The following is a 22,249-nucleotide window of genomic DNA, read 5'->3' as shown; positions in this document are numbered from 1 at the left end:
CGTTTCCATACGTGCCTACAGGAGATGATGAAAACGTAAATGTCGGGGGGTAGAAAAGTCTTTGGAGAGGTTCATGTATTGCTTCGGTTTGGAAGAAGAATTATCTAAAGCTGCTTCTTGCATCAGATTTGAAATAATAGCTCAGCGTTGTCTTAAAGCTGACTGACTTGCATATAGCACCTTCCGGCACTAGCTGGCGTCCCAGGAAAGTCGCCACAGGCTCCTGTATTCTGTCTAGGGCCGAACTCCTCTGCCACACCTTAGGGTCCGTACCAGTTATGCATCAGTTTTCTGGATTACTTTCTTTGCACTTTGTTTCCTTCTTCCAGAAACAAATCCTTATCTGCTTGTGTTGCAGCATCTCCTTTCTGTTTCATTCCCTGCTGGTTTTGGGCTGCTGCTTCTCCATGTTTCATGCTACTTGGGAATTATATGGCTAGATGCTTGGTTTTCCAGTCTGTCTGCTGCTCTGCTTGCTCCAGTGCCGTCACCCAGCTGCCTCTCTCCACTGCTGGACAGTGCTGCTGCTTCTCACCTGGTCTTTGGGGTAGGTGACACTCCTGCACCTCTGGCCTTTTTGATCGTCCTGTGGTTGCTCATTTTGCCAGTGTGTACAAAGGACCTTGCAGGCAGCGGTCACACTGGGACCAAGTAGGCCCCAGTGTTTAGCAGATGAAGTGATTCTTAATTTCCCGTACACTTTCCTGGACACTTTTCACTCTTCTGCTTTCTGCCCATCTGGTTGGCATATGGGGCTCCCACCCTTCTTCTCCCTTGACCATGTGACTCATCTCCATGGGATCTGATGGGATCTGTAGCTGTATGTTTAGCCCTGCTCTGCATAACACTGGTTTTGAAGGACTCCATTCCCCATTCCTGTTCTGTCACTGTTACAGTCTGAGTTGATCCTTGAGGCAAAAAAAACCCTACCTTTGGAATTGCTTATCTTGGTCCTTCCCTAGGGAAACTGCTCCATCTTTTCTTTATTTACTGGAAATGGCTAAAAAATATTTCTGAAGTGAGTTTTATGTCATGCACATTGGCTAAGGTGCCTGTCAAAGACAGAAAGCCACATGTGGGGGAAAGTGCTAGGCTGCCTGTGGGAACAGGGAGGGTGTAGCTTTTTGGATTGATGCAGAAACAGCCGGGTATGTAGGAGGAAAAAAAATAATAAAGCAGAAGTGGCGTTAAGTCAACACTCATTAACTTGGAAGGATCTTGAAGCGTGGGGGACCAAGCAGAAGCAAGCTCAGCACTTGTAACCATGCTGATTAATGGGTAGCAAGTGCCATTTTGAATAAGAATTCTGCACTTTGAGAGTTGAAAATAGAATTGTTTTGTGTGTTGGGGAAGGGAGGTTGTTCGCTGCTGCTGTTCAAGCCACTGAGGCTTGTGGTTCAGGGTTTCTCAGTCCTGAGGTTGCAATTCAAGGGAGAGGGAGTGGCGGTGTGGGGGTGTGTGTATTGGAGGTGGTTTGGTTTTAGGAATTCAGTGCCAGCGTATCAGGTCTCCAGACTGGTTAGAAGCGTGGCTGCTTGCCCTGCCCAGTGCCTACAGCTGCGTCGCACACGCCTGCTGTGGAAGGATGACGCTGGGGCGAGCTGGTTCCTGACTGCAGGCGAAACGGTGAGGGAGGACGGCAGCAGTTGTTCCCAGAGCTTGGCAAACTGGGCATGTTAGCTCTTGGCCCTGAAGGATTTTAAGATGTTGAAGATACCAAACTTGAGGTAAACTCTGCTTTCTGGTTGATGTCTGGTTTTCGTGCTAGTGCAGACAGGCTCATGTTAGCAACAAAAGGCAGTAACTTAAAAGCGTGCAATCAGATGGTCTTGTGTGTAATCAGTTTTGCGTAGACTTCCCCCCCCTCCCCTTTTTTTTTGTTTTCCTGATTTGCCCTTGTGCCAGTGTGAGTCCTCCATGCTCCTCATTACTTCTTTTCCCCCATCAGGTCAGCAGGCAGGATGGGAGAAGGGTCATAGTTGCTGGGAAAACGGGCAATCCTCGTGTAAGTTGCAGTATTCTTGAAAGACTTGCTTAACCCAAGTAAAGGCACTGAACTGCAGCACGTAGCATGTATCAGGAACTGATGTACGTAGCACATATCAGGCATTGATGTATGTGACGATGTAATAAAGTAGCACTGAGTAAAATGACCAGTGACATTTGTTGATGTGACACTTTTCATTTAAATCTTCAGGTGGAGCAGTGGGTAACACCTTTCCTGTTCTTGCATCTTCCTAGATTGTAAGCTGTGAAGGGCAGGACTCTGTAAAGTGTCGATGTACACTGTGGTGCTATCTTAAATAAATGACATCCTCAGTTTAAAAAAAAACACTTCTGGGTGTAACTGCTGTAATATAAAAGGGGCTGCTGGTTTTCGGAAGAAGCTGCAGAAAAGGTCTTTGTGTTAGTCTGTGCTGGGTAAGCAGCAGGACCCAGCACCAGGCTCCCCAGAGCTCGCTGTAAGCCCCGCACCGTACTGCTCAAATGCTCTGCAGGCGTCCTCTGCGCCTGAACTGGTCACTCCAATTGGCTTTGGCAGCTGCTTCATTTTGCAGTAAAATAGGAAAGGGTCGTCTAAAACAATTAGCCTTGACTTGTAAATAAGACCTTATTTAGCTAAGAAACTATCTTCTTACCCCACCAACACTGCTTGCCACCGGTCAGAATCACGCAGGTTATGGACTAGCCTTTTAAGCGCAGCGCCAGGAAGCAGGTCATGCTTTCGCTATGAATTTATTCAATGAAAATGCATTTTTGTGAAGCACAAGTCCTGGCCTCTTAATTTTTCCACAGCTGAGGTGATGGAGGTACAATTCTCATTTTATTGGAAGGCACCTACAAGTAAAATCATCAGTACAGGCTTCTGCTCTGGGGCCCTGCCGGTACAACGTTTCCCCTTCTTGCTCTTCTGTAATTTTGTTTCTGACCGAGTTCAAACGTGCAGCAGCTCAGGGCCAGGGCTCTACCTGACCAAGCAAATGTGGCACATGCCCTTACCAGCTGTGCTGTGTAAGAAATGACGCTTGCTGCCTTTACAGTTAGTGCAACAAAGCAAGAGCAATGCAGTGTCATTTTGGAGAACTTTTTATTAGTAATGCATAAACAAGAAATTGCATTTCAGTACCACATAACATGAAAACAAGCAGAAGACAAGTCTATTGCCTTTCTCCGTTAGAGCTGATGCCCCGGGCATACCTGAAGCCGCACAGACGGTACATGCGCAGCGACAGCACGGACGCAGGAGAAGGTCGAAAGGGAAAGGTTTGTGCTTTGGGCCTGTCAGTGTCCAAAAAGTGCCTCTTCTGCTCGGGATTTTCCTTTTTTTTTTTTTCTTTTTAATAAAGGAGGGAGTTGGGGAAGGGGAACCAGCTTTAACAGAAACACAACTCAAATACACTCCCCACTCTATCTTCATTTTGCTTTCTAATTCCCAGGTAATGTAACCATCAGCCCCTTCAAGAGCAACGTGCCCATCGCAAATGCCAAAGCCCAAGCTGGGCCTTGGCCTCTCCCTGTCCTGTAAGTTGGGCTGCGAGAATGCAGCCTCTCTCTATGTACACCTCAGCTTAATTGGTGCTTTAATTCTAGGTTTAGCAGCCCCTGAAACCCAGTTTAACAATCCCATGGTGCCATGTTTGGCCTACAGCCTGTCCTACAAAGCCAAAGCATTGTTGGCTCCCCCTGCTAAGCGCTGACGTGACTGGTTAGAGAAACGCGGAGTGGGGACCCTGTGGCTTCATGTAAATGCTACGACTGCATGGCAGGCACCAAGAATGTGGGGGTTTTGTTTTGGTTTTCTTCCCCCCCCCCCCCCCGCACTGGCTGCTCACCCTTTTGCACTTGCAGGGTTTTTTTAATTAAATCGGTTAATAATCAAACAAGTTTTTTCCAGCTGTGACTGTACATGAAGTAGCCTGGCACCTCGAAAGACTATCATCTGCTTAAAAATGTATTTTTTTTTATTAGCTATAGAAAGGCCTCTTCCAAATGGTTTCCTCTAGAACTGTTCTACAAAAACTGTCTTGACGACCTTTGCAGACTGCAGCGGCTTCTGTCATTACTTCGGGCCGCTGACACTCAGGTCAGCCAGGCACTGCCACTGCGAAACAGCCCGACCAGAGAGGAAACTGAAAAGTTACTGAATTGCAGTTTAGTGCAAATAAATCACGGCCACATAAAATTTGCTGGGTCTATTTGACAACTATTTAGCTCCACCTCCCAGTTACGCCCTACGACGTTCGTTGCGTGCGGACTACCACAGTAAAATTGATTCGCAAATCTTTGCTTGTCGAAGCCGTGTAAAGTTTCAACTCTCTGGAATTCAGTGCACCTGGAAGTGGTGCCAATTGCTTTCAAGTACCGAAAGCTGACGGAAAGTTGCAGCGCAGGATGGCGTTAGCTCTGATGCTGAGTGCTCGTCTCTGTATCGGCACCCCTCAAAATTCTTTAAGCACTTGTAACCGCTCTGTAGGCCCTGTTTTTGCAGATTGGGACCCTGGGGCCCGGAAAGGCTCAGGGCCTGTGCCAGGTAAGCTGAGCGACAGGAGCAGCTCTTTTTTCAGTTCTCGATGATTTTTTCATTGTTGAGCCAAGAAGGCAGGGAGGGCCGCGAGCTCCCTCTGCTCAGGGCTGCCGGAGCCTGTGGGTGCTGCTCGGCGCCCACCCCTGCACAGGGCACGGGCACCAGCCCCACCCTGCCCGTGGGATGGGACCTGGCGCCGGACACCGTGGAGCTGCCGTGAGGACAATGCTCATGAACTTAGGCTTACGTGTCCGGAAACGGGTTCTGTGTCTGCACATCGCATCAGGCTGAGCTAATGCCCCTCTCCGGTTGTTTCCCTGCCAGGAAATTTTGGTGAATAGTAGTAGTTTCAGGTACCCAAAAAATCTGAAACACAGCAGTAAAAATCGGACAGAAACAACAGAACAGATCTTTATAGCTGGAATCAATATTCATAAACATTCTCCAGTTGGCTTTAAGATACATACATACAAAAGAAGAAATAATAAACCAGAGCAGCTCCAAGTTATCACCATGGAAAATACTGTAAAATTTTACTGTAACGTTAACATAATCCCTATGCCGTAGCACCAGAGCGTACAGTCGCAGCACCTTTCCCTCATGCCCGTGTGCTGTCGCTGTTTCACAGGATGAGACTGAGCTCGTGCGACAGACATTCCTAGAAGATGTACAGAGCTGCTGGGTGAGGCAAAGCGTGAAGGTAGCAATCGGGAGCCTAAAGTTGGAGCTTTTAAAGTAGTTTCAAACCATACAGCATGCAGCCAGTAGCTAACCATGGAAGCTGATGCTGAACTTGCCTGGGGCAAAAGGGGAGCTTGAAAGAGAAGAGAGAACAATGTAATAGTTGTGATAAAAATGTTCTCTCCGCTTCTGGTTTAAAAAAATTCTAAAAATAATTGTTCAGAAACCTCTCCAAAAGACGGCCGGCGTTTCTCTCCCAAAGACGAGGGACGGAGGCTTCCCAAAGCCTGCACCGTGCACAGGACAAGCGCATCTCAGCGTTGGAAGCAGTGCTGCGTTGGTAGCAGGGGGTTGGCTGGAAATGACGACTGGGTGCTAATGGCAGCGCTGGGGTCACACAAGCAGGTTTATTGCTATTCTAAGAGTGCTTCGACGCTTTTCTGTCCCTTCGTGCAGCCCAGCCAGTGTTCAGCTGTTATTCAGTCATTTTCATCAGCAATTCTTTGCCATAAGAAACGTCCGACTGATCTTACAAAAGCACGAGAAAGGAGACAGAACCTTTACATCTGCTGCCACGTGAATAATTAACACAGACAAGGGCTCTAACGGAAAGGCATTTTATTTTCGCCAGGTAACGCCCCTCCCTGTATAAACAAAGTCACGGGGAAGGGGGGAAAACCAGCAAACCCCCCCGAAGCGCTATCGTCGCCGTCAGCATTTGCAAGGTCAGGTTGGAGAGCCGCAGCAAAGGCCTGCTCGCTTCCGCCATCGCCGCCCTGAGGCAGAGCTGGTTTCGGATCCTCCACAACCAGGTTCACGTACAAAACAACAGGACCGATGCTGCCAGTGGCATTTTTAACTCCTTGGGTCTCCTATGATATATTTAAACAGACCTTGGGCATATTAATAAAGCTAAAAAAAGATGCAAAGATTTTAAAAATTCATGGAGGGGAGCTCACTGGGCTAGTCCCGCATTCTTTTCAGCAGTAATTCACTCTAAAATGCCTAAGTGCAAACTGTATTAGGGGGCCGAAAGCGTTAACTCTAATAAAGATAACAGCCAACACACGTATAAATAAGACTCATTTCCTTTTCAAAACATCAAGGGAAAGTCAATTCCCATTGTGTGATTGATGGAGACTTACTAAATATTAATAAATATATTACACGTATTTACAAGCTTCTGATTTCATCCTCTGACGCCAATGTGAAGCTCAGACCGTAACGAGGACGCCGCGGGGTGCGCAGGCAAATGGCTGCAGTGGATTTGGGATGCTAGCGCAAGCAGCGAGATGGAAAGCTAAAAATAGCCCACTCCGCAGAGATCCAGGCAACCGGCGAGCTGAGCTCCTTCAGGCTTTGCGTGACGAACCAACCCGCCGCTTTGCTTTTGCGGAATGCAATGCCGGGATAATGCGGAGCCACTGTGGCAGAGAGGAAGGGACGGGAGGGAAGGGGGGAGGCAGCCCCCCGCACCACGTTTTCTGGAGCCTGCCACAGCGCGTGCCAGCAGCCCGGAGGGTTTTTTCTGGGGAAAAAAAGGGAGGTTTATCCAGGCCCTGCCCCACGGCAGCTCTGCGTGAGCAACACGGAGCAGCTTGCACAACCGCTGTGTTGGTGTTTGGTGTTCGCGCCCTGCCCGGCGCGGCAGAGCCCGGCGTGGGCCAAGGGCTGCTGGGCATCCCGGGAAGGCAGAGGCCGGATCGCGAGGCTCCGCTGCTTCCCTAGAGCCACCCCGGACACTGCCACGGTGGAGGGGGGCACAGGCGTGCCCTGAGGGACTCATTTTCCTTTGCACACTCAGGATTTACTTAGTCCTTGATCCTGCCTGCTCTGCAATGTCCTAAATCTCTCTCAAAGGGGAAAATAAACGTGCTGGATGCCCTGCACCTCAGTGGCCCGAGGACGCCAGGGAAAAGGACTGTGAGCAGAGGACTGAGCGATTGTAACGTGTGGCTGGGGCATTTCCAGGAGAAAATGATAAGAACAACAACAGGAGAGACGCAAAGTGAGATTTCCTGCATTCCTTCAGTTCTCGTTTTCCTGATGCACTGTGCAGCAAACACACGGCCCGGTTTTGGCACAGAAACTCGAAAAAGTGCTGATGTGACTGAGATCAGGCGACCCTTCCGGCAACAGCAGACCTTTCAAGTCAGCCTGTCCGCGCTGCTCACCTCCTGCCACCCTACGTCCTTATCTCACGCCAGTACTCCGGGTGCTTCAACGTGCAAGTTACCTCAAGGTACCCCGAGGAGAGGGCAGTGAGAGCTGACCTTACACGGGGCAGCTGAGAGGGAGAGTCAGCCCTGAGCCCTGCTTTTCCTGTTCACATTGGTTCAGAAAAGATTAAAAACGTTATTTCAGTAAGCTCTGCATGTGCAGAAATTCTCATTTTCCAAGGGGGAGTTTAAAGCAAAATAAAGATGGATGAGTCCCTGGCAAGGTTTAAGGAGCCTTTTGCACGTGCTTTTCAAATCAACTTCAAAGAGATGACAGGAGTGCCTGCTCCGAAGGCTGCAACGCACCGGGCGAACACGCTCCGAAGGGGAAGCCCTGCTCCCCTGGGCAGCAGGAGGCAGCCCGCAGCGGGACGGGAGCCCAGCAACCCCACGGGAGCCGACCACCCCGTGCGCCCCATGGCCCCCGCACCGGGCCGCAGCAGGGCCGGCGGGGCAGCCTGCCTGCTCTTGGGCTTTGCAATGCACGAGATTTGGACAGGAGAATCTCTTTTGATTCATACACCTTTAAAATCCAGTCCCAGCTACTTTGGAGCAGTTCTGAGGTATCTCTCATTAATCTGAAGAATAGAAATGTTAATAAATAGATCTGAAACTTTTCTGCTATGTCGTTCTATAATACACTGCTATATAGATATTAAATATGCCTCAGGGTATTAAAAAATTTATGAAAAAGTTACAGTAGTTGATTTTCAAGTATTAATAACTTGGCTATGTTAGCTTGTTTTTAAATACCAAAATGATCTGGCCCCAAATTATTGACTAAACTCTGGCTACGCCTGAATTTAAAAAAAAGTATTCTGAATATAGAAAAAAAGTGCAAAAAAGCATGAGATGTCAGTTAACGTTGTAACATTGTTGGAACTTCTAAACAACCGGTCTAGCACTCTTTCGTCAGCGAATAAAAAAGGGGAAAAGAAGGAAAGGAGGTAAAAGAAAAAAAGAGCGAGCTTGCTCCCAATCTGAGACAGCACTGTCCCAAATTTCAGCAGAACACGAATTTTTACAGCCAAGTTTTAAACCCCAGAAAAAATGGGGTTATCAGTGGATATGCGGTCAGACATAACTATAGCAGTATTTGTGTGCTCCGTTATAATACAAATGTACACCTTACCCACCGTTTTCTCTGAGTAACCATGAGAACAACTTTACAGGTATTCAGTTAAAACTAGAAGCCTCCCTTCTTTCCCGTCCTCCCCATAAACTGTACAACTCTGTCTACTACTAAAATTCACTGCTACTAGTAGTCATCATCATACATTCAAGATAGAAAGTAAACTACTAAAACCTGCTCAGGAGACACTCAGAAGTACGCTAAGGCTGAAAAAGTACAGCAGCTCAGGGGAATGGCCACCCACATGGGCGCACAGCTTCGTGGCGTATTTTGCCCTAGGACACAGACATTGTCAAGTCCCGTGCTGAACCCTGACCTCAGAGCAACCGAAACAGTTCACAGAAAGATGGTTTTGACCACAGTCACTCACACTCGGTGTCTGGTGTGCGATACGACCCTTTGCTGTTTCAACTAGGACGTGAGCATTACTAGGGTGGTAATGCCAATAGGACTTACTGTTTGCTCCTGTGCTAAGACTGATACTTTGTTAGATTTGGTTCACCATTAAACATACGTTCATCAGTTCATCTCCTGAAAAATGATTCAAAGCATGGTTAAAAAAAAGACTGAAAGCAAGAAAAAGCTTTCTAGTGTCAACGCACGCATACAAAAGAGGCAACAATTTCAAACGATTGATTTTCTTCCAGTGCGAGCAGCTGACCCGTTGCGTATCATTCTGCACAGATCTAAATATAGCGTTCTGCATCTCTGGGAACCACTGGAGTAGGAAATCCCGTGATCTAATGCAAATTCAAGCCAGTCGAGTGAAACGAAGCAACGGAATGATAATCCAGTTTCAGTGACCTTGCTCATGGATGATGACCTCGTGAAGACAAAAGCAAAGGAAAAGGCACAAGGCTCAGATCTCATTGATAGTCCTTTCAGAGGGGCAGTATTCAGAGGTTCCCGGCGACGACATGTAGAAGGACTGCGTTTTCCTTTTTAACCTGGCTCTCTTGTTGGCCAGAGACAGGCTGCGCCGGCTTGAATTGATGATTTCTGAAATAAACTTCTTGCAGTCCACGCACACCTCCATCGTGCTCCAGTCCTCCATTAATTCTTTGGGAAACTCTTCATGTGACTTATCCACAGATTTGGACCTCGAGGTCAACCTGAAAGGCAAAAGAGCAGGACCTATCACATTATTCAGCAGCGTGGCAGTGGGCCCCAAGGGATGCCTTCAGGAAACAGCACAGCAGAATGGTCTCGATTCAGATCTTCCTTTCTCCTGTCCCAAAAATGACACCAGGAGACCCAACACTGGAGAGGACAGCGTCTGCCTGGTTCGGCGAGATGGCAGGGTCACTAACTGAAGGCACGTGTAACATCTACCTCGACAAAAACAACCTTACTAATAACTATAAAGAGATGATGTGTTCGGCTAATTTGACACAGCACCATAGCACTAGTGATTTACGCAGAGGGTTTGTACTGTAGATCCCCTCAAAAGGAGCCTTTCTTTTATATTTAATTTCTTGGATTAGCTTTGACAACCATCTGTGTATAAGATATAAAACCAGTAGATAACTTCGTCATGTCAAAAAAAAAAAGGTGAAAGGTCGAATGAGAAAGATTAGGGAAAAAAAAGATAAATCTGTGCAAGACATCATTAAATTCCCATTCAGTCAGTGATTCTCGCCTGCAAGATTCATCTCCAGAGAGTCTATTCACACTAGAAAGAGACAGGCAAAGGATATTTTTGCAGAGGTGCTACGGACATACAGTTGTCCCAGACTCATACCATTTCTCACCTGTAATGTGAAAAAGGTTTAAGACACACTGTTAGTATTGCTATTTCTGTAAATGAAAGCAATGAGTGGAAGAGACATGGATGTTCAGGCTTCGGAAGTTACTACAAGCATTAGAAACATTGACAGCTACAAAACAGGTAGACAGTAATTAATGACTGATAACTCAAGAGGAAACATTTAGGAAGCATTTCCAATCGACACACGTGGGCTAGGACCGTTTCTCACCTGGACATGCTCCGCAGCGATCGGTGGTGACTGGTGGAGGGTTTCTCTGGCCTCATAAAACTTTCTCCTCTTTGCAAGGTTGAAGGTCCCAGTGAGAAGATGGGGAGAGTAGAATATGGCTTTGATGGCAACCGCATCTGTTGTGAGAACAGCAGAAGGAGCATGCAGTATCACTACAAAGATTTTAGCTTTTTAGAAAGGGTCTAACCGTATGTTTATTTACTTACTTTTTTGCAACACTGTGAGCATACAGGCCTGCGTGAGAAAGCAAGAGCATGAATCACTTAATTGGGCAAAATTACATTTAGATCAAGAATAAGGGATAAATGTTTTCAGGAGTTAGAATCCTCCCCCACCCTCCCCTTAAACAAACATTTTTATTTTTAAAGCTTCTTCAATGTAATAAGTTCAATCAGAACATGAAACCAAAAGCGAGGAAAAATGCTAAACAAGAACTACAGCTAAATTAATAAATAAATTAAAAAAAAAAAAAAAAGAAAGAAATAGCTGTTTTTCCTCTAAAGAAACCTCCTTTGGTAAGTGACACAATAAATTAGTGATTCCATACATCTCCAGACTTATTGTCTCACTGTTCAACTTAAAAATCTTTCATTTTGCCTGCAAATTATTCCTTTCCCTTTCCTTTCCCTTCTTCAAGGTAAATTGCCTTGAAATGTTTTCTGCAACAGTAGAGATTATGGAAGTGTTGATTGGGGAGTCTGAATAAATTCCATCTTGCTCTCCCATGAGCATAAAAGAACAAACAGATGTTTCTCTCACTTCTAGCCTAGAGTTTCAGTCCAAGGAAGCAATTCTGTCACTTAGGAAGGATCTGGTTTTGCATAATTTTTTTTAACCTCAACTGTTACAGAAACAAAAATCAACAGTATGCAGTGGAAACATTTGGGGGTTTCTAACATATAAATCAGTATTTTTCCCTCTGAAATGGTATTAATTTATTAACAGATATTAAATATTTACCTCTTACAGAACTGACAAGTGTAAGACCAGGTAAAGAAAGAAAACCTTCTTGTTCGACAGCAAAAGCAGAGCTAAAAGAAGAACAGAGAAGTCCACAATGTTAGGCAAAGTCCCACACAATAATGACTTCATCTCTCGGCTGCCATCAGCGAGACCACAGTTGCAGTACTACATCCAGTTCTGGGGTCCATGCTTCTAAGATGGTATTGAAAAGAATGGCCCAGAATTGTATCTTCATGTATTTAGAAATAATCCTTAATTTTTTTTTTTTTACCTAAATGAAATACTTGCCAGGTACTTATTAACTTATTTTTACCCCTCCCTCACTGATGATTATGTTATTACTACACAGAAAAGCAATGGGAAAGTAAGGGTAACAGCAGTAAGGAAGGGTAACTGCTACAACTGAAAACCAAGAACAAATGGGCATAAATTCAGCCATGAATACATTTAGGCTGGAAATTGTTCCTAACCATCTGGGTCAGGTTCTGGGACACAAAGTTTTTGCCTGTGATAACATTTGATGATCTTCTTCCAATCCTACAATCTTGAAAACTAGAGGAGGTGCAAGAAAGAGCTGTTATAACAATCTCGAGGAAAACCTGCTTTATAGTGGGATAATAAATCCCACCTATTCAGTTTATTCAAAGGAGGTAGGGATCACACCTTATGAACATTTCTAGGAAGGAAAGGCATTGAACAACAAAAAGTTTTGCAATCAAACAGAAGATGACCTACTGAGATCCAAAGACTCAGGTGATGCTAGGTAAATTTGGTTAGAAATAAAAGTGAACAATTTTAGCGGCAGAGTAAATTAATTAAAGCATCAACTTACTTTGCAATCTGATAAAAGCTCATTACTAAGCTTTATATATCATGACGATATGCAACAGCTGAATCTAATAAATGACATTTTAAGATTCTTGTCCCTCTGCCTTAAATGTATTAAATCTTTAAATTAAATCTGCATACTAGACACAGGTAGGCCTGTAGGTAAAATACACCGTGAAGTCAAATTACACTTGCTGGAGGTGCGCAAGAAGCGCAAGTCAAAAGTGGGAGAAAAGGACACTGCTTCTACTGGTAAATACCAATTTCTAATCTGCAGTTTACAGAAAAAAAAAAAAGCAATAGTTAATGGGTTCTCCAATATTAAAACCTCTTTCTGGGGTCACATGTTGTCTGACTTCTCTGAAGGCTTTCATTCCCTCTTTGCTTGATAGTGAGGACGCATATGAAGAACCTGTTCTAATTTCTTACTGCTAGCTGTAATTCTATTTTCTGCAATAGAAATGCTAAGCAATACTGCAGAAGGCATGGGGACAGAAATCACTTTAGTCAATGAAGTTTAAAACATACACATACAGATACGCTCTGATAATTGCAAACGCTGCTGCATTTTTATAGACAATCTAAACAAATAAGGTACTTCCATGAAAAGTTTTGACGTTTCTGCACGGAATTCAAGGAAGCTGACCCGTATGTTACACATTTAGGGGGAGTTTGGTGGACATGCCTTCTTGTTCTCCAATACAGGGTAAGAAACAAATGTGTAAATGGGAGGCTTGCGCGACCGGCCTCCCTCAATAAGATTCGGAGCCTCCACAGACCCAGCCCTACCTTTCCTTTCTTGAGAGCAGTGTAGACGTCTTTATATTGCTGGTACTTTTCCAGCTCCGCCTTCACCAGCACCTGACGGATGTGCATGACTTCCTCCACCGTCAGAGCCAGGCATTCCACCGGGTAACAGAACTCCTCCTGGAAGCCAAGAAACCAGTATTATTTCAAAGCCAAATGGCTTCTTCCAGACTTCAACCTAGACAACCAGCCACCTGGTTAGTAACTCCAGAAACAGAGGCTTTCTCCCTTCAAACTGGAATAGCACTGGCTCATTCATGGGCATCACATGAGTTTCAAACCATCGGAGACTGCGTAAGCATGATCTAAATGGTCTGATGTTCAGCCTTCACAACAGTGACAGTTTTCTTCATCTTTCCTCCTCAAACCACTTGACCCTTCTCTCTGTTTGTCTTTTATTACGAAGATCTGTTTCAAACCAATCAACGTTCAGGCTTATAATTTGAAAGGGAAATGGTAATTTGCCAGATGGTATTACTATTAAGTATATTGTTTGAAGACACTCAATTTCTCTGAGACTTTGTGGTGCCCAGAGTGGCCAAGGAAAGTTGTTAGTGGCCCATTCTAGCAGAAATTTTTATTCAGTGGTACCGCATCTTGGTGCTCACATGATCAGAATCCCACCACAACTACAAAAAGTTACAGCAGTTCAGGCAGAAAAGTCCTCCCTTCTGCCCCAGGAAAGTAACAGCAGCAATTTAAGCCTTACAGAATAATCTTCAAATATAAACCCAGAGAACTGGTTACCCAATATTGCGTTTTTAATGGCAGAGACTCAAATAGAGACCAACAACACAACTTCCCACTTAAAAAATTTTGTGTCTGTTCCGTATTACAGCACTTAGGAGAATATTGAGCAGAGAACTCCTGAGTTTTGTTTGGTACCAGAGAATAAAAAGCACCAACCCAATTTGTAATCCAGCCCTGTAGTTGATTATACATTTCCAACAGAAAGACAGAAACCTCTGTGGGAACTCCCATCGCTTTATGCTTAGTGAACCTTTTCAGGCAGCCCAGAGGGGCTACTGTGCGGTAACGACAATGACATGTAATGCTCTCTGAATAAATGAAGGAAATTTGTCCTGCAAATACAAAGACCTGGCTGACAGTTTGGAGATCTCGTTTACAAATTGGAGTGATGAATCGGATTAGTAGTGAAATGCTCCATTTCCATGTACTCAGAGGTCTGTTCTGTCTTTCCATTAGATTAAAAAGAAAATCTTTCTACGTTGCAGACCTGGCAAACATTAGCATTTAGGAACCACCACATTTTTAAAAACTGTTGTCTTACCTATCTAGAAAGGGAACACAAAGAAACTTCGCTCTGTTTAAGGTACCCCACAAAAGACTAGAATTGAGTTAACTTTGTTAGATTTGCCAGCTAAACCTTTGGGGCATAGAATCGCTAGTTTTCTGGAAAGAACAAACTACGTCAAAAGCAACTGCAATTTGCTCTGAGGTGTAAAACTGCACAGCCAAACCAAAATAACTTCTGTTCCTTATGAGCAACTTTACGGCTAACCAGCAGCTCCCAGCGTTTCATTCTGGGTTCCTCCCGTAGCAACTGCCTGGCTATGGAGAAAGCACGGCTGAGGAAGTGGGTGGGAAAGCGTGATGCGCACAATGCCAGCGAGACCCTCGATTCTGCATCGTGGGAGGCTGAGAGAAACTGTCCGAGGTGAATGAGGCTGACTGAATGCTTGTCATCAATCAGAGCTTTAAGTCCTTTAGAAATACGTTTCTTACTTGAAGCTCTTCCTTCCCCCTCATGAACGCCCATTCCTTTAATTTACAGAACGATGACGTCAGGGAATACTGCTCCTTTGAAGAAAGTCTGCGGATCTGCTATAGGTGTAGAGCAGGTACTAGGGGAATAGTGTGGGCCTGTTGTACCAATCGAAAATGATTATCGCTAAAGCAAATAGAAATAGCTAGCAGGCAACAGGGGAAACATAGAAAATGTTCACATGTTTAAATGCTAATGTTTTAATTCCAGAGGTTACACAAGGACAACAAAATGTTAATGCAACATTAAATGAAGGATAAATATTATGCTCATTTCAGAAAACTGCTTGGGTTTTTTTTTCCCTCTTTTTGGAATAAAAATACGTACATGAGAAAATCTTTTGTTTCAACACTAGCTCTAAGGCATCGAAATTAATTAAAATTACGCTAAGCACTGACTAAACTTCATTAAACAATGACGCTTTGGAGTTATTGCTTAAACTTCCAACAATAATCTGCACCCAAGTTAGGCAGCTCTAAGTGAGAGAACTTTGGCTCTCTGCAACAGTTGCATACAAGAGAAAATACTAAAGACAAAATGTGGTCTGAATGGTCTTGATTTTCTGGAATTTTACTCAATGCTCATTTTAATATTAAAGACAAGTCAGCATTCTTATTTTTAAAGGGAAAAAAATCGTACTTAAAAATACTATTTTGAACTTGAAGTTTCCATGATCCTCATGAGAATTGACGGAACACTTGGACTGTGCAATCTTATTATATACACCATAATAGCTTAAGGTGTATATGTGTAATTTTTTTTTTACTCAGGAAAAGCAGGCAGTAAGAATTACATATCCATAATGTGAAATAAAGTGCTTTGTAGGTCATTCTCAGCATACGCACACCTAATAGGTCCTTACGACTAACACATTTTTACACTAATATATTCCTTGTAAAACTTTGCATTAAAGGATGTCGCTAGGCATTCAAATGAGCTGCCCTAGTAAATTGCAATATGAACAAGTGCCAGATTGGTCTCCAAATTCTGCAATTCACAATTAGTCAAGCACTCTAAACTCTTGTGGCTTTTGCAGACTAAAAGTTTCTAAGTAGTCAGCTGAATATGTCAACTATGAACTCTCCTGCAACAGGTTTCACACTTTCACTTATTGGTTGGGACAAGAAAAAGATAGAAAAAAATTAAATTTTTCATGTTCAATTCTACATAAGGGTGAATGAATCAGTTTTTCTTTTCAGTGGATTTGCCTTCCCTGGTACATAGCTGTTAGTTATTCTGCAAGTTATTCTGTTAGTTATTCTGCAAGTGTGCTGAGGACCAAAACCATATGTAGGTTTTCAAGTAAAACAGATTGCAAATGCCCTTCCATTCTACATAGTGCATCTTGTTAGAAACACAAAACCTTATTCTTTTCAACATAGTCCAAGGATTACAATAGTTTTGCTGGATTTTTGCTGCAGGATCTTCATGTGCTGTAACATTTAAGGTCTGTCCCATTGACAATCTTGTGATGTTGCATTTTTAGTTTGCTGTCCTTTCAGAACTGATTTCTTTTCCCCGTGAGGTGATTGAAGACACACAAATATCCTATACACACTGAAATCAACGTCAATCAGGTGCAATGTCCCAGGCTAAGCTTTAATTCTTGCCACAGCTTAGGAAGTGCTCCCCTAGGAGGGAACATGCTGGTGAAGGTGATTTCCAAAGCCAGCAAAAAGAGGCAAACCTTTGTGGATTTCCACCTGCTGGCAAAAGCTCTCTCACAGAGATAGTACATAGCCCCTGCCACCCCACACATGGCTGCTTCAACGGGATGAGAGCTGAGCAGAGAAGCTGTTTGCATAGTTGAAAAAAGTGGTCTGAAAGTCATCCTTGGAAATAAACTGGTTATCCTAGGAACCTGAACAATAGATAGGAAGCAGAGAAGCGAATGCTGTGTATAAATGAAGCCATTAGCTTTGGTCCTCTGGGTCATGAAAAAAAAATGATAATGATGATGATAATAATAATAATAATAATTAAAAAAAGCAAACAGACTACAAAGGCATCCATATGTACATCTTAGGACACTGGCTTCATCTCACTGATTAAGCACCAAGTCAGCTCACTACGGCCAGCACACCAACCAGGGCTGACCCCCCAGAATCACGGAGCTGCCCTGCCCTTCCCTGTAGCGCTGGTAGGGTGACATATCAAAAGGACGACGCTTGGCGTTCTTCCAAGCTTGTTTCCCCTCCCCAACCTACTTAGGTCTAACTCTGATGAGATGCCAGTTCACAACACCGTCGTTAGTATGCAAGACAGACCAGTTTCTTGCTAATCCTGCTAAGAGACTGTAGCAAACCCCTGCCTGTTTTCACTGGCATTGAGGGCTATTTATTGACGAGGTCTCTTTCACCTTGAAGAGAAACTGCGGTCACAGGAGCAGGTGATAAGAAATGAAACTCCATCAATCCTGGAGGAAGGGACGAAGAAGTGTGAAGTCAAATAAAAAGTAAATAATATTCTACACTTACTGAGAAGCGTTCACTCCAGGAATGGCAATGTTACATATGCAGCATCTGGCGCAGCCACTGAAAGAAGCTGGCATCTCTCCGGGGAAGGAGAGACTTGCAGTAAGCCAAAGCGTGGAACTGGGCCAGTGCCAGCATATCAGAAACAATCTACCAAAACTAAATCCAGAAGTATTGTGGGAGTTGTCTGTCACACCCTAGAGGGCACTATTGCCAAGGTAAAGAATTAGCTCTCTAGGCATCAAATAAAATAGGTTCTTATTAACAGAATGTCATTTCACTATCGATTTTCCTTCTTTCTCACTTCATAGCCAAAACCAAGCTAGGTGACAGTGCTCTGAAGATAAAAAAAACCCCAACCCCAAAACCCCCAATCACAAAAGAAACTAGTACAACCTTTCCTATGCGTTCCCACATTGGCCTGACTTATCTAATGCCTTTTTCTCCCTCTTCCTTCAGTATTTTTAAGGGGGAGTGGAATAATTGAATTAGTTTTTCTGCAATGGTTTTATTTTTTATATACTTTCTAGGCATATGTCAGTGAACAGACTGACATAAGGAAAATACACGTGGTCAAAAGGTCCTGTTAATAACTTGGTTGACCTATTTAAAATAATAGCTTCGTAGATAAGATTTTTAAGTTACATGATCCCCTCAAAAGCATGCTATGAGATCAGTATTATGATATAATATATTTAGATACACTGAAAGTGTGATGGAGCAAATGCCTCAGTATAACAAATAATGCTTTCTCCCCTCCTCCTTTTAAACAATATGTCTGTGAATGATGCTGGGCTTGTGCTTCCACATATAGTGAGTGCAGCAGGCGATGACAGGGCAGTCCATTTTATATGATGGTGTCTTCAAATGCATGCTGAAGGAACCCTCCAGCTTGGTCCTGGTGCAATATGTTCTGCTCCCAGTTCACTTTGGCAAAAGAAGCCTACTTGTGTTGTGCGTTTATCAACATGCTACTACCTGACCTTCACCTGGAATGAGAAGCTACATTCTACCTGGAAGGATATAATAAGCAAAATCCAGCAGAAACTCTGAAAAGAGGAGGAGGAGGAAGCATGTTGTGGAAATATTTGGAGATTATTTTCTTGTTACCATTCAACTTCATCATCTGATAGGTTTGGATTCTGGCCACCACCTCTTGGGCCAACAAAAACACTCTTCAAAGCCCATTAATACCACTGCACCACAAGACAGGGTGAGTGAATATTCCCTTCCTTTCAAAACTAGGATGTGTTTATCAATTTCTCTATTCACTAGCACCTCATGGGGCATACTTCGAAACCCTGCTGATAGGAAAAGAGACGAGGAACATATCCTGCATGAAATTACAAAGCACTAATCAGTATGTCAGCATAAAAGAACCAGGATTTCATACCCTTTGCTGTTTATACTCTGTTGGAAAACAGCTCTCAATTAAAGCTAATTGATCAAACGTACTGTACTTTCTTTTCAAGCAGTAGTACAGGTTTTTGCCTCAGTAATTTCAACAAAGCAACATAGACAAACCTTGGTTTGGATTACTGAAAGAGCTTTCACATGTATAAACATTACCACACAAGTTCTTAGGGTGGGAAGAAAAGAAACCATTCCATTCATTCAGCCATTAACTAAAATACTTCCAACAACTAAAAAATTCCCCCAGATCGCAAAATAGATCCACTGCTTTGGAATTGTCTCTATTCAAATGGAAATCAGCAAGGTGAAGTTCATCTGTTTCGGTAACATTCTGAAATAAAATCAAGGCACGTGGCTTTACTCAGAGTCCTAATCAAAGTGCAAATGTTTTCTGAGGCACCTGTACCCGGGATTTTGGATAAATACGCTAGAGAGACAAAGTTCAAATCTTGATTTCAAAATGTCTTTAGTAGCCAAGGGCTGTTTCTGAATTGAGGAGTTTTCTTTGAGTCAAGTTCTAATCACACTGAAGCCAAGTTTTAATTTTCATTATACTCTTAGCATGCCTCTTTTTCTCTCTCCTACCACCCACTCCACTTACAAGTGATCTGGAGCTCTGCTTTGAAGGCGGTAGGAACTGTCTCACATTGGTTGGTGTTTCCTTTTCAATGGAATGTCGTCTCTGAGGTGGCTGCCGTCTCTCAGGCTGTGGTGTAGATGATATGGGCAAGAACTTTGGAGGCACTAAAGATTCAACCAGTATAAAAAAATTAGTTCTTGTAAGACAGACTGTTGGATAACATTGCTCAGTACCTAAACCAGCCACTGATTTGCTGGAATTCCAGCTATTGGTGGCTGAAGTAACACATCCATACTCAGAGCATCTTCAGGACATTCATCACATTTTCCAGATTGAGAGAGTAGGAATACTCATAAAACTAGCAAATACAGGCATGCTACTGTCCAGTTAGCATTGTATATAAATTTGGTGTTTCAGGGTATTGGCTTACTCTACTTATTTCACCATCATGCACAGAAAATACATGCACAGATTACACGTTTCATTACAAAACCTTTTCAGTGAAGCTGAAACACTTTGAAATAAATGAAAAATATTGTTACACAGTAATGCCTACAATAACCATGTCTGAAAAAAAAGAACAGATCCTCCCCTCTTTCCAGTAAGTACTTAGGAGAAATACTGGTGATTGCTATGTGTCTTTCAAACAAGTACATTCACTGCCACAGTGACAGAGATGCAGGTGACATTTAAATTGGCCTTGAGTTAGAATGTGTTTCTGCAGCAACAAACCCTTTTATGAGATGAGCATAGCTAAGCTACCCCCCATTCACTTCTGACTTCCTCTACAGTTCCACATCAAATTCAAGTATGAAACCACCTTCTGTTTCACAAAGATATCCACATACAGTGCAGTCTAATGACTTCCAATCATTAATCACATTTGACCTATTCAGCAGGTTCTAGGGTTCAGCTTTAGAGATTTATTGGATTAACAACACTCAGCTTCAGCTTTCTTTAAAAGTTTCAGACAAATTTCATAGAACAGAAGACAACAGAAGTGTGTAAAAGCAGCCACTGGGCGCTCTCATCAAAACTCACTCTTTCTGCTGCTGGTGCCTTCTTGAGAGGGGTCTTCCACTTGTGAGGGGGAAATGCTGCTGCTACTTGCTGATTTGTGCACTGATTCCTCCTGTGTGGCAAGAGGAAAAGAACCAGAATTCCTCAGGGATTGTTTTTTCTTCTCTTACTGCTTCTTAGCACACAGAAATCACAAGCTATCGAAGGTATTTTGCACCATTCATCACTCAAAGCCCTAGAGGAAGTCCTGAGGAAAACATTGACTCTACACAGCACTGAGTAAATGGAATTTTCAATGCTCAGGTTTTTTAGAAACTGGAATAAATGGTACATGGTTGGAATTCAGTGTATTTAACTATCACATGAAAGAACAAGATCAGAAGAGAGGTGCATGAATCCACTGTAACCTGCTAATCTTCCTCATTGTATTTGAGGACTTCTCAGGATCTGCAGCTACAGCAGATACGTTAACTCAACTTTGTATCTCACACTAGCAAGGAACTAGCACTTGGATTTCTCCAGTCTCCAAAGGAATGAGAGCCACTCATACAAGTGACTCATGTAAAGAGAATAATCTGATCTCCACTGCACTGTTCTCTAACCCCTAATCCTGGTGTGCTTCTCCTTTCTTCTGTATTTAAAAGAAAACATTCATTATATAAGCATGTTTCATCACAACATGAAAGCGAAAGGGGCTTTGACTAACACCTTCCGGCTATCTAAAGCATTATGCCACCCAAATTATTAAATCCTTTGCTTTCACCTAAAACCTCTGTCTTCAGCTACCAGATACCAGCAAGATACAGATCATCACAGGAGCCTCCCAAAGGAACAGAGTTGAAGGACTGAGTGTGAATGCTCTTTAGCTCTAATGTGGATGCTTTTAAACAAAGAGACTTACATCATTTAAGTTGTCAAGATTTACAGATCAAACAAGTGACCTGCTCTAAAATCCAGCGAGTGGCGGAGCTTCTCTCTCACAGATTTCCTTAGCTATGTGAATCACAAGCAGGAAAACCTCCACTGGCTGAAAGATTGCCTTCTTTGGAAACAGCAAGCCAGAAAAGAAATGCTGGCAGGATCACCTCAATGAGCACCATGCATCACAGGACAGAAGCCTCTACAAATTCCCATCAGGTGATCTGTACTTTACGCTTAGCCCAAGGGTATGCATTGTATGTGAGGACACTGTGATGTATACTGTTCCCATGTATATACCACAACACAGTATTTTGCAAAGGGACTCAAACCAGCTCAGATCCCAAACCAGTATATTCACTTTAACATATCAAGTATGACCATGCAAAACAGTAGTTATGGGAAGCTTGTAGGGAATTCTGAGCAGCACATATAGATACATCAGCTGTTTCACTTCCAGAAACCAGTACAGTTTACCTACAGAGCTAGCTCAGATAGCTTTGCACATCACTGCTTCATGCTGCATGGTTGCCTTAAAAGACCACTGGAGAACTTGCAAGACAATTGGCTGCACTGTTCTTTAGAAGGGGTGCAAGAGCGTTCACAAGTCTAGAGTTAAACATTTAAATTTTGTGAAGAAGAATACTACTAAAACTACTAAACTTTTCACTTTGTATAAGTCAGATTCTTCTGAGTGGAAGATTACTTTCCCGTTGCCAGAGAAGCTAACAAGCTAAGACGAAGAACTAAGCTGTCAATTAAAAAAACATAACCATGGTGCTGTGCTGCTCATTTTTATGAATGAAGAGCAGCCAGGGCCTCAGAGAGGGCTTTCTGAGGAGCAGGCAGGGAGCAGCCAAGCACTCCTTGCTTTAGAGGAGTCTCTTGTTCTGTGAGACCCTACCT

At 43.5% G+C, this 22,249-nt stretch overlaps 1 protein-coding gene across 1 annotated transcript in view; it reads right to left on the bottom strand.

The window, feature by feature from the left end:
* Positions 1-9,416: 9,416 nt before the first annotated feature.
* The window catches only part of SPIRE1 (spire type actin nucleation factor 1), a 131,147-nt gene continuing 118,314 nt past the window's right edge, over positions 9,417-22,249 (bottom strand). Inside the window, exons 10-16 of the mRNA XM_075728291.1 lie at positions 20,447-20,537; positions 19,427-19,569; positions 13,135-13,272; positions 11,515-11,585; positions 10,761-10,788; positions 10,534-10,670; positions 9,417-9,669 (exon numbers count right to left, since the gene is read on the bottom strand). Coding sequence (XP_075584406.1) covers positions 9,417-9,669; positions 10,534-10,670; positions 10,761-10,788; positions 11,515-11,585; positions 13,135-13,272; positions 19,427-19,569; positions 20,447-20,537 — 861 coding nt within the window. The remainder of the gene's footprint in view (positions 9,670-10,533; positions 10,671-10,760; positions 10,789-11,514; positions 11,586-13,134; positions 13,273-19,426; positions 19,570-20,446; positions 20,538-22,249) is intronic.

The sequence above is a fragment of the Pelecanus crispus genome, chromosome 2 (genome assembly GCF_030463565.1).
Source record: "Pelecanus crispus isolate bPelCri1 chromosome 2, bPelCri1.pri, whole genome shotgun sequence".
NCBI classification, from domain to species: domain Eukaryota; kingdom Metazoa; phylum Chordata; class Aves; order Pelecaniformes; family Pelecanidae; genus Pelecanus; species Pelecanus crispus.
Note: the sequence above shows the minus strand (reverse complement) of the source record. Positions and strands in the feature narration are given on the sequence as shown.